General features: G+C 34.6%; 1 protein-coding gene across 1 annotated transcript in view; it reads right to left on the bottom strand.

The window, feature by feature from the left end:
• The window catches only part of LOC111054918 (disks large homolog 5), a 105,454-nt gene that overhangs the window by 68,070 nt on the left and 24,937 nt on the right, over positions 1 to 12,447 (bottom strand). Inside the window, exons 6-9 of the mRNA XM_039437708.1 lie at positions 6,183 to 6,344; positions 4,890 to 5,132; positions 3,412 to 3,599; positions 2,713 to 2,861 (exon numbers count right to left, since the gene is read on the bottom strand). Coding sequence (XP_039293642.1) covers positions 2,713 to 2,861; positions 3,412 to 3,599; positions 4,890 to 5,132; positions 6,183 to 6,344 — 742 coding nt within the window. The remainder of the gene's footprint in view (positions 1 to 2,712; positions 2,862 to 3,411; positions 3,600 to 4,889; positions 5,133 to 6,182; positions 6,345 to 12,447) is intronic.

Below are 12,447 nucleotides of genomic sequence, written 5' to 3'. Positions count from 1 at the left end.
CGTTATGTTCAGGACCAGGTTTATGGTCTATCAAATTTATAATCCGACTTCAGGACTCTTTCCTACGGTCCTTCAAAGTTTACATGTAATCCTTATGGGAGAAGATTGGTGAGCAGGCCACACACAGAAATAAAAATCAGCTGTTATAATCATTGCGTCATCCAACAGCCGTCAGTAGATAGCAGACAATAGTGTGTGCTGCACCATAACCACTCATGTATTTTATTCTAAACGCCCAGACTAAAAACAAAATGACTGTTATGACATAAAACACACATTGTGTGAATCATCCAGCAGTGCGGCCTCAGGTTAAAGACATTGCTTTGTTTCGAATAATTGCTTCGCTTCGAATAATTGAATAGTTGGATGATTATCTATATAAATTAAAATCCCCCAAAGCCAATTACTTATTTAAATATCAGTTACTCATTCAGTTACATTTATATTAGTTACTAGCCGTCAGGCTCGCTTCGCTCGCCATATCCGTCTAGCCAGGGGGCTCCGCCCCCTGGACCCCCGACTGGATCGTCCAAGAATAAGATCAGCAGACTCGCTTCGCTCGCCTGCATTTTTCATTTGAGCATTTTTATCATATGTTAGGACGATCCAGTCGGGGGTCCAGACTAAACGTCTGGCTAAACGGATATGGCGAGCGAAGCGAGCCTGACGGCTAGTAATATAATAGCTCTGATTGAAGTAGCAGTGTCCAATCAATTTTTCCGCGATAAATGCATTTCAATCTTCAACTTGGTGCCAACCTAACAAAGTCAACTCAACTTAATGCCAACCTGACAAAATTATTAATTTAGTTACCAGTTAACAACGGTTTCGAAGAGGTACTCTCTCTAGATTATAGTTCTATATTAACATATGGTATGGACATTTTTCAATTATAATCAAGATAATAAGAAGAATATACATGCTAAAAGACGAACTTTAAACCCTTAAACCCGTTGCCAAAAGATTTCTTAGTGCGCCTCTAAAGGGCCAACTGAACATACCTACCAAATTTGAACGTTTTTGGTCCGGTAGATTTTTAGTTCTGCGAGTGAGTGAGTGAGTGATTGATTCAGTCAGTCAGTGAGTGAGTGCCATTTCGCTTTTATATATATAGATTACATATTTTAGTTATTAGTCACATATATTCAGTTACTTATTCAGACTTATTATTAATCGATCTTTTTCAATACTTAATTCACCGAGAATGGTAATAGGCCTATTTTCAATTTTTCAAGATTTCAGTAGGTCAAGTTTTTATTTGGATCCTTGCGGAGTACGAGTTACCTGCAAGTTTTTAATGAAAGTTGGTATTTGAAGTTATTACTGATAAAAGTAATCAATTTTGTACCATTGATTTCTATCGAAACCCTCGATTCTCCAATTATAATTCCGACATCAGGGTTCATCGTCACTCACCAATTATTTAAAAAGTTTTTTTGAAGCAATTAATTCTCCAGCTATTTTCCAAGGTCATGCATTAGATTTTTTATAATAGCTTTAAACCCCTGCATGTTTTGATTAAGTGAAAGGAGTGGACGGGGGAGCACATGTGATTTATGCAAAAAGATAGCATAGCTTAACACGTCTATTAATGATATGCGTGATCAATTAATTTGTCAGTTATGATTTTATCGTACACGCACATGGAAAAGTATGCTGAACTGATTATTTGGTTAATAAAAAATAATAGGATGGTCTGGATTTGAGGATTGTTAGTGTGAGTTATAGATTTTGAGGTGTGCATCAAGCTAAAGTTTGTCATGAGATGCATCAACTATTTGGCGGTACGAAGTTCGCCGGGCCAGCTAGTCAACTACATAAAAATGAAGCTTAATAAATTTCCTACAAGTTTTGTTTGGTAGAGGTTTTCGATAAATCAGATACTTTTCGAGATATTTATGTTCTAAAGTGATGCATTTTCGAAAAACCAGTTTATCTTCCATTTTTTCGCTCTTTCAAGTCTTATAACTTTTCAACAATTGATGAAACAAGAATGTGCTAGTTACGAGATTGTAGAGCATTAAATTATCTTTCATTTCATGTATAATTCGACTATTTAACGCATTCCCATACGAATGTTGCAGCAGTTTTAGTTTTGAGTGTCAAATCTCAAGATTTGCAACAAGTGACTTACTTCGAATATCACACTATTCTGTCATCATAAATTGGCAGTGTGCTTCAGTATGAACATTCATATTGAGTATCTATTGGAACGCCTGTGAAACTAAACACAGGGGGTGTTTCTAAACTTCCTACCAAAAAAAGACACTCAAAACTAAAAATGTTTGTGGAGTTGAAAATTGTGTTGCAAACTTTTCCCTCTATACCTTTATTTGAGCATTCGTTGCCTGGTCTAATATCCCAGAGTGATTATCTTGTTATATTGTCGCTTACCGAGCAAAGTCTTTTTCTATTTTATAAGTTAAGTTATGGTGCAATGGACAAAACAGAACAATCAGTTACAGAAAAATGAAGAAATATAATCAGGTAAATTAAGAAATATAACTATTGTTATTGATTGTTTTTATTGTATTTAAAAGATTATTTTTATAGATTTCTCAAATAGCTTACAGCTAGAGAGATACTATCGCACTATAGTAATACTCAAGTAAATAAATAAATTTTTAGAAATTTATTTCTAAATCATAATGCGCCTTCAAATTCATCAACTTCATCCTGTTTTTGAATTACGAACAAGTAATACGGCATTACCTTGTAGTTCGACCTGAAGTTTGTCAGCATGCTTTCTCAGTCGCTCTATCTCTTGATTGGCCTGATCCAGATTGTCCATTCTTTCTTTCTGTCCAAACAGGTCCATTGAGGCAGTCTGTAGCTCTCTAGGGTCTTTCCTACCGGCATCTCTAAAGAAAAAAAAACAGGTATGAATAAACCAAACTAACAATTTAATAATCAATAGTATGATAACACATTATAAAACCGTTATTATACGAGTATTAGATTATAGTACATTAATAAAAAGATTTATGACAATTCAATTTTCATTGAAGATAAGATTCTTTTAATGGTCATAACTGCGAGGCGACACTAGTGTAAATCACTCAACACATCTGGGACAACACAAACATATATTGCGATAATTCTTCTTAAGCTGTGTACAGACTTACGCGCCAAGAACTTGGATCCCACAACGTGATCTAGGCATGTTAGTTGCGCGTGCATGAAAACATTTCGTCGCCTCATCAAATGGGTTTCCTATGGATCGTTGAAATCAACGAGCAACTGATCGTGAATGGCTTGTGAGTAGCGAGTGTTCGTGGCTGCGTCTGTACTCAGCTCTACTATTATGATACTTCTTCATAAACAACTAGCCAACACTAAGTAAACTGATTAATTTCAATTATTTCAGCATTAATGATGATTTGCATGATGTATTTTAATTCATTGACTAACCTCTCTCCGCGAATGTAGTTGGAGTCGAACCTGGCCTTGAAGGCTTCCCGTTGGGAGTCCTCCTTGGCGGTGAACTCGCCAAATTTCTCCCTCAGGTCGTTGCACTCTTTCAGCGCCTTATCCCTGTCATGCAGCGCCGACGCAATCTCACGTTTCAGCGTTTCCATTTGGTAGGACAGCGCTTTTTTTCTAAAACGAACAACAATAACAAAATTACAATCATTATTGTTATTCCAAATTTCTTGAAAGTGTTTTTCCAATAAAAATTGGAAAGTATGCCATAAATTTGTTTTAACTTAGTATTGGGCTTTAAGCCTGTTGTTCCTTTCCCAATCATTCATAGTTGAGAATGATATTGTAGCCTATGTATCAATGTATAAATACATAATAATAATAAATTGAATTCGAGTATAAGAATAAACAAATTAAAATGAATTATGTACTTTTGGAAAAGTCTACTTTATATTTTCAACATTTATATCTAGGCAGCATATTATAGAATTTTGACTACCTTTCATTCAATACAGTTTTTAATAAACCTCTAATTTTCAATGAATATCTGTTCTGCTGAGCAGACAGTTACCGTGAAAATCGAGAATATCAAAATACGAGTCCTTTTTCCAACCTCCAATCACATATCATAAGCGGTAGGGCTATTATCACATCATCCTCATCAAATGACCTGTAATCGGTGCGGCCAGATTATCAATTGTTGTCGAGTAGTAGATCCAGAAACAAGGCCGCCTTACTTGAGTACCGCCAAGTGCTAACGTTCAATTATTTAAACATTCAAAAGGCAATCGGAGGTTCAGAAATAAATTACCCTCGTACAACAGCGCTAGTTTCCCAATACAATCACATGTAATAGGTTTTCACATTCTAGATAATTATCATTATAACTGAATATTTTTACTAATCTATATTTTCATGACATAATTCTTTCAAGTAATGGAAGAAATAATATATAATTGTTCTTATACTTGGATTATAATTGAAGGTTTTGTTATGATTATAGAGGTTGAAGAGATGAAGACATGGATTCTAAGTAGATTTGGAGTAGAACAAAAATACTCATTTATGAATACGAATCATACAGACACGTTTATATTCCTAAAAAATGTTGAAGATTCCAGAAACAGAATCAAGCTCTTCTGATTTTATAGAAAAATAATCAAGAATCTTCAACAGTGTGAACGGTCTTTGACAGTTTGTCTCAGGGTTAAGTGGTAGAGTGGACATGACTGTCCAAACTTCGCCACGCCACGCCATCAAATAAAAAGGTCATTCAATTCTATTCTAATGCATAGCTTAGTTCTTTGATAGTGTGATCAAGTGATTCCTTGATACTTGATTCATTAATACTCCTTTCTGTCAATCTGCAAGATTTTTAATCAAAGACTTACTCGTCAATCATTTGTTCGATGATGTTTGAAATGATTGAATGAATGTTGGTTGCTTTGGTTGGTTTTCTGGCTTACCTCCTCCATACTCTCCTTGCTCTCCATCTCGAGGGCCTTGTTCTTCTTGAACGCCTGCGTGAGGTCCTCGCTGAGCTTCTCCATCTCCTTGTGCACGGTGTCTCGCTCGCTCATGATGAGGCTGTACTCCTGCATGGCCGCGTTGCGCTCCTCTGTCAGTCGCTTCAGGTCTTTGCTGGCCTTGATGCGTACTGCCATCGCCTGGTTGATCTCCTTCATCGCCTCCTCGTGTTGTTGTTGCACCTAGAACCCATACAATCATGTATATTATTCAAGAATTCAACTCAATAATTATCGTTTTTGCCCAAAGGTCAAACAACTTTGTGATTTTTGTGTTCTTGGTGAAATAAATTGATTTGAATTAAGATGAATTAAATAGAGAATGCATTTATTCAAATGCTAATTAATATATAATAATTAATTAACGAAAATCCCAAATAAATGCTACAAATCACCCCTAAGACTTCTGCTACTGCAGTCATTGACAACAGGGTTAACAGCTAGATGGAAATTTGATGAGAACTACTATCCAAAAATTAGTTGCCAGCCCGGGAATCGAACCCGGTACCTCCCAATTGCCAGTCAGGAATGCTTTACCCTTACACCAAACTGACAATCTCTGGATAGCAGCGCTCATTTTATACGAAGCCATAGCGGCCAACCAGTTTACAGATGGAATTAAATAGAAAATGCATTTATTCAAATGCTAATTACTATTTAACGAAAATCCCAAATAAATGCTACAAATCACCCCGAAGACTTCTGCTACTGCAGACATTGACAACAGGGTTAACAGCTAGATGGAAATTCGATGAGAACTACTATCCAAATTGGGAGGTACCGGGTTCGATTCCCGGGCTGGCAACTAATTTTTGGATAGTAATTCTAAACGAATTTCCATCTAGCTGTTAACCCTGTTGTCAATGTCTGCAGTAGCAGAAGTCTTCGGGGTGATTTGTAGCATTTATTTGGGATTTTCGTTAAATAATAATTATAAGATGAATTCTTAATTTGTAACAATTTTAACATAAAAATGACAATAGTCATACAATGATTTCCATTGTCTTTTTTAGGGTTACTTTTAAATAAAAAAATACATAAATCTGAGTACCCTTTTAAATTATTTGTCACAACAAAATGTTTAGTAGCCGAAACATGTTGTGACAAAATAAATTAAAAGAGTATTCAGATTTATATTTGTATTTATTAAATGATTTCCATCATTGTGAAAATCCATTGAAAAAAAGCTGTTGCATGACACGATTTAAAATGAATTTGTTAGTAGTAGACGACCTTGCCGAGAGCCTCCTGACACTCGTTGAGCTCCCTGAGCGCGTTGTCCCACTGGCGAATGGCTGCCGTGCATTGCTGCTTCAGGCCGTTCCTCTCCCGCACCGCCACGTTGCGCTCCTTCACCATCTCCTCGCACTGCGTCTTCAGCCGGCCTAGCTCCTCCTGCACAAACAACAAATTTAAATTATATTTGATCAAGTAGCCCTATTGAAATACTTTTATTAGTAAATTTAATGGACCTTCTGCACATACAACACAACCAACTAACAATAAAGCAAAGTAATTAAATGAGATATCATGTGATATAGTCACGTAATAGGAATAATACAGTAACGTATCGGGCCCATTGGGCCCGTTCTGTGTACATGGAATGTGGTGAATTGTCCGATTCACAATTTACCAGGTAAAAAGTTCCGCGTTCCATGGGAAGAGTTTTGACAGATTCTGTACCAGAAACCAGTTCCAGTTCCAAAATCCTGCCCCACAGTCGAAGCTTGGTAAATTGGGCCCGTTCTGTGTACATGGAATGTGGTAAATTGTCCGATTTACAATTTACCAAGTAAAAAAGTTCCGCGTTCCATGGGAGGAATTTTGACAGATTCTGTTCCAGAAACCTGTTCCAGCTCCAAAATCCTGCCCCACAGTCGAAGTGTGGTAAATTGTCCGACCTGGTACAGTTCCAACTATCTGAGCTCTCATTGGTCAACTATTGTAGTCTGCTTGCTTCTCTGCGCATGCGCTGATAGTTTGTTCACCATAGCATAGCATAGAATCCATAACCAACAATATGATGTTTGATAACCATTCATTAAATGAATTTTTACACTTTTCTAGACGGTAGGTTTGTAAAACAGCCTTTCTTCATTCACGCAGCTAGTAAACGACACAGTTTAGTGTAAATCAACTTTATATGTGTGCGCCAAAAGCTTGAAGCAAAGATTTTGAAATGGCGTTCCATGGGAACATGTTGCACTAGTCACGTGATGGAACAATTTACGATTGGAACTGGAACAATTTACTGTACACAGAACGTACACATTGTCCGATCTGGTACAGTTCCAACTATCTGAGCTCTCATTGGTCGATTATTGTAGTCTGCTTGCTTCTCTGCGCATGCGCCGATAGTTTGTTTCTTTACCATAGAAACATAACCAACAAATGATGTTTGGTAACCATTCATTAAATTAATTTCTCTCTATAGAAAATTTGAGAGTAATGGAATAAATGAAATGCACACTTTTCTAGACGATAAGTTTGTAAAACAGCCTTTCTTCATTCACGCAGCTAGTAAACGACACATTTTAGTGTAAATCAACTTTATATGTGCGCGCCAAAAGCTTGAACCAACGATTTTGAAATTACGTTCCATGGGAACATTTTGCACTAGTCACGTGATGGGAACAATTTACGATTGGAACTGGAACAATTTACTGTACACAGAACGTACACAATGATTACCTGGCTCAAATGCTATGTGGCTAAAGTCAATTCAATTCAATTTATTAATGTCAACAAAAAATTAATATACAATTCATACTTACAAACATAAAATACAAATTCTTTATAAAATAATGAATATTTACATAAAATATCATATTCTAAATAATATTGTTGCATCCCTCTTTGAGCAAAGCTTGTGATGAGGGATGGTGTATCTCTAGAATGTTGGATAGCATAAGATACTAATATACATCGTAATATTAATAACATAATTAGATTTTATAATTTTACATTACAATATCAAGAAGAAAGAAAATTCCATTCTCTTATGCTATTTTCATACAAATGTTGCTCTTGTAATCAGTATAGGCCTAATTGAGATTCAACTATATGTTCTACATCAAAGATAAAGATCACCAATATTTAAAAATAAAACAACAAATTCTGTTCTGCTCTGTTATACTAAGTAAGATATGTATTTGAAGAGTAGAATTGAGATTTACAAACAGATTTGAGAAATAAATCAAAATTAGTCTTCATTTTGTCTCCCTAATAAGTAGTGTCGAAGATACTGTCTAAAAGTTTTGAAAGTGAAAGAATAATAACAAATTGGTATACATTGGGATGCTCCAGAAACTTCAAGCAACAGACGGTTCAAAAGTCTAGGACCATAATACGCTGCATGAGCACTGGCAGCCGCTGTTCTACAAGGTGGTTCTAGCAAAAATCTCTCAGATTGTCTACGAGTAACATAGCCGCCATGAGGGGCTATAGGGAATCTATTGGGCCACGAATACACAAAACTAGCTAGGTCAAGAATAGTATAAGTGGAGGACTGCAATCGAAAAGTTATATCATTGATTGGAGTACTGCAAAGTACTATTCAGTTGAAGAGCAAGGCCTTGAATGAAAATATTTTCGATTCTAATTTGATCACTGTCATCTCGATCAATAATGTGTTTCTAGTTTTGTTTTTCTATTTTACTCATGACATGAAGCATAGCCACCTCTAATAAATGTATTAGAGGTGGCTATGCATGAAGCCATCGATCCTACAAGTGTAAGTAATAGATGAAGAAGAAGGTATAGAGGTATAATGGAGTGTAGAGTGATACAATGGATAAAGTTATATCATTGATTGGAGGACTGCAATCGAAAAGTTATATCATTAACTGTAATCGAATCTGAAAAAATAATTGACACATTCAGTGGTTTTGACAATTTTAAGTAGTTATCATTGAATATGGATATCTACCACAACATTGACTTATCAAAAACACAGAAAATATTGACAAATTCAATGACAAAACTAAAAGTATAACAATTTAAAATCAAAATGACTGATTTAGCATTTCATAATCAGATGAACAAATTGAAAACGTTTATGAACAAAATGAGCAGTAATCCAATGAATGATTTACAAATAAATAAAGTTTCTCAACCAAAAACAAGCGGTTTCATATATAATCCACAAGACTACATAAATAGAATTTACAATAATTAATCTCCTTTGAAAGAGGTTGGGAGAGAAATTTGAAAATAGATAATACTGATAATGTTAATGGCGAAATACAATCAGATCAAATAATCTACTTTAAATAATTAATTTGAGGAATATATAAGCATGTCATGGACATTCAGAGTTTTTAATTTTCTATTCCCAGATACTGTGCCGGTTGCACTAAAGCCGGTTAAATTTTAATAGTCATTAATCAGAGAAGCCTTCTTTTCGAAAAAGCCTTCTCTGATTGGTTCTCGTGAAATTATTCACGATTAAAATTCAACCGGATTTTCTGCAACCGCGCTACTATCTCACAGATGACAAAAATAACACAGCTGTCAAGTGTGTGTATACGAGCATAGATTAGCAATTAATAGAGTAATGCTCTCTTGTGTGTGCATGAATAACTTATAGCTATAATATTACTATAGCGACTATAATCGCATAATTATACAGATTACTATCACATGATCACATGATTATACAGCCTCTATAGCTATAACTATGTTTTTATAGAATATATTATATTCTAGTGAAACAGGTCCCAAAGAGTAGATAATTAATCACAAAAATAAAACTGATTTGAAATAGATCAAACAACTCAAAATAGGAAATCTTGGACAATGTTATTATTCTGAAACTTCTAAGCTGCTACTGATTGTAGATCAATTTAGCCTCTAATTTGTAGAAATTCAGGGCATCTAACCTGAGTGAGTTCGAGCTTATCGACAGCCGAAGAATGCGAAGCAATGAGATCGTCATAGCGTTTCCTGAGAGCATCGTACTCCTCCTTCATGGCATCGTACTTCTTCAACGCGGTTATGTAGTGTTGATTGATCGAGTCTCCGGTGCTTGTTTCAGGGACTATCACATCCTGCGACAAAAACGAATTGGAAACATTAGTACATAATGCATCAACTGGACGGTAACTTGTTTACAGCAAATACAATGATTTTTCATTGCAGAAGACTCAAAAAAGTGTCAAGAGCAATCCATAACAGTCGATATAATATAGTTCGGACAACATTACTCTAACCATTAATAATAATTCTCTGGATGTTGGACGACACATCCAGAGGAGTTTATTCATAAATTCATACATTACATATTTTTTTCATATATTTTCAAAAATATAACAATATTCAGTGTTTACAAAAATGATACCTCACTATATAATATATGTGTCGAGGTTATCATCAAATTAATACTAATTTATGCTACAACAGATAATACAAAAATTCCAAAAATCTAAAACTATATCTATTACCCTAAGCATCACCTAGTACAAAGATACTAAACCGAGGTACTATTTTCTACATATAAATTACCTTATTAAAAAGAATACTGCTTAAATCTAAATCCTACTTACTATTAGTTCCTCACTACTTTGTATCCCAATACTGAATAACCAATGTCTAATTTTTCTTTTGAACCTATTGAAATTTTCCTCTCCTTTGATTTCTAATGGTATTCTATTAGATATTTTAGGCCCTAAATATCCTAGTGATCTTTGCCCAAACGCTGTATTCATTCTTGGTACTTCTTGATTGTAACGTTCTCTTATTCTAGTATTATGGCTATGATTTATGATATGGTTCCTATTTTGATGTTTTTTCATATACCCTAATAACAATAATATATACAATTGCCTAACGCTGAGTACTCTATTTTCTATAAATAATTCTACAGTTGAAAACTGGATTTCCCTGTTTCCCATTATTTTCAAAATGCGTTTTTGAGTTTTAAATAATGGATCTATAAAACTGAAGTTAGCTGCACCCCAAACTAACAGACCGTACCTTAAAAGAGATTCAACTAATGTTAAGTATACAGTTTTTAACATTTCTTTGTCTATGATACGCCTTAATTGATAGAATTTGTATATAAGCTTCCTTATTTTGGCAGTTGTATATGTTATGTGTTTGTTCCATTTCAATGAATCATCTACTATTATTCCTAAATACTTTATATTGTCAGAGCGTTCTATTAGTGGGCAATTACAATTATTGTTACAATTTCTATCACAATTATGGAGCTTCATTGTTGTCATGTGTGGTTTTGTGCTATTTGTTAAAGAAAAAGCTAAAAATTTTGTTTTTTCTGAATTCAATGACAATAAGTTATTTCTTAACCAACTAGTGATTTTTGTGAGTTCTATCTCTGCTGTTTGGAACACTTCTTCCCAGTTTTTTCCTTGAAAAAGGAGTGCTGTATCGTCAGCAAAGGCTATAACTCTACCTTGAATTTGAATGGAGCACAACTCATTTGCAAAGATCGAATACAAAATTGGTCCTAAAACTGTTCCTTGAGGTATTCCAAACTTCATGGAACCCTCTGCACTCATATGGTTCTCAACCTTTGTTTTTTGCTGTCGATTGCTGAGGTAGGATCTGAACCATTCAAGTGGCACTCCTCTTATACCTATTGCCTCAAGCTTTTTTATTAATAAGTCATGGGAAACAGAGTCGAAGGCCTTTGCTAAATCTAAAAATACTGCTAGACATTTATTCTTTTCCTCTAAATTGCTAGTTACAAATTTTGATAATTCTAGTACAGCTAATTCTGTACTTATACCTTTGCGGAAGCCAAATTGGTTAGGAGAAAGAATATTATTAATTTCTAAAAAGCTTATTAATCTTGATTTAACTAGTTTTTCTAAAATTTTTGATACATTGCTAATCAGTGAAATAGGTCTATAATTACTAATAATTAGTTTATCGCCTGCTTTATGTATAGGTCTGACACAGATTTGCTTCATTGCTCTTGGAAAAGTACCATATAACAAGCTCAGATTAAAAATATGAGTTAAAGGCTTAGAAATTAAATCTTTTATTCCTTTCAAGGTCCTGTTATCTAATCCATCTAGGCCTGGTGCACTATTGATGTGTAAAGAATCAATTGTGTTTATTATTTCCTTTTCATCTATGGGGAAAAGAAACATATTACTCTGTACATGCAATTCTGGTACATTATCTGCTATAATTTCGTTAATATTTTTATTCAGACTCTCAGATATTTTGTTAGCCATACTCTCTCCAATATTAACAAAGAAATATTTACATGACTCAATAGTTCTTAGGATTATCTTTCAGTGTGACTATGTCACCATTAATTTTCAAAGCATTCAGTTGTATATCCTTTTTCTGATCTGAATCTGTAGCATCCTTGATTATTTTCCATGTCTTTCTTACATCATTGTTTGCTTCATTTAGTTGCATCTCTTTCCAAAAGTGAAAAGGATGCTTTTAGAGAACCCACTGTACAGTGTTGGAGAGTTCTTTGATCTCCCTTGTGATGTTATAAATAATTTCTTCCAAGCTGATG

Source organism: Nilaparvata lugens, chromosome 1 (genome assembly GCF_014356525.2).
Source record: "Nilaparvata lugens isolate BPH chromosome 1, ASM1435652v1, whole genome shotgun sequence".
Classification (NCBI taxonomy): Eukaryota; Metazoa; Arthropoda; class Insecta; order Hemiptera; family Delphacidae; genus Nilaparvata; species Nilaparvata lugens.
The sequence above is the reverse complement of the archived record's forward strand: the minus strand, read 5'-3'. Positions and strand labels throughout refer to the sequence as shown.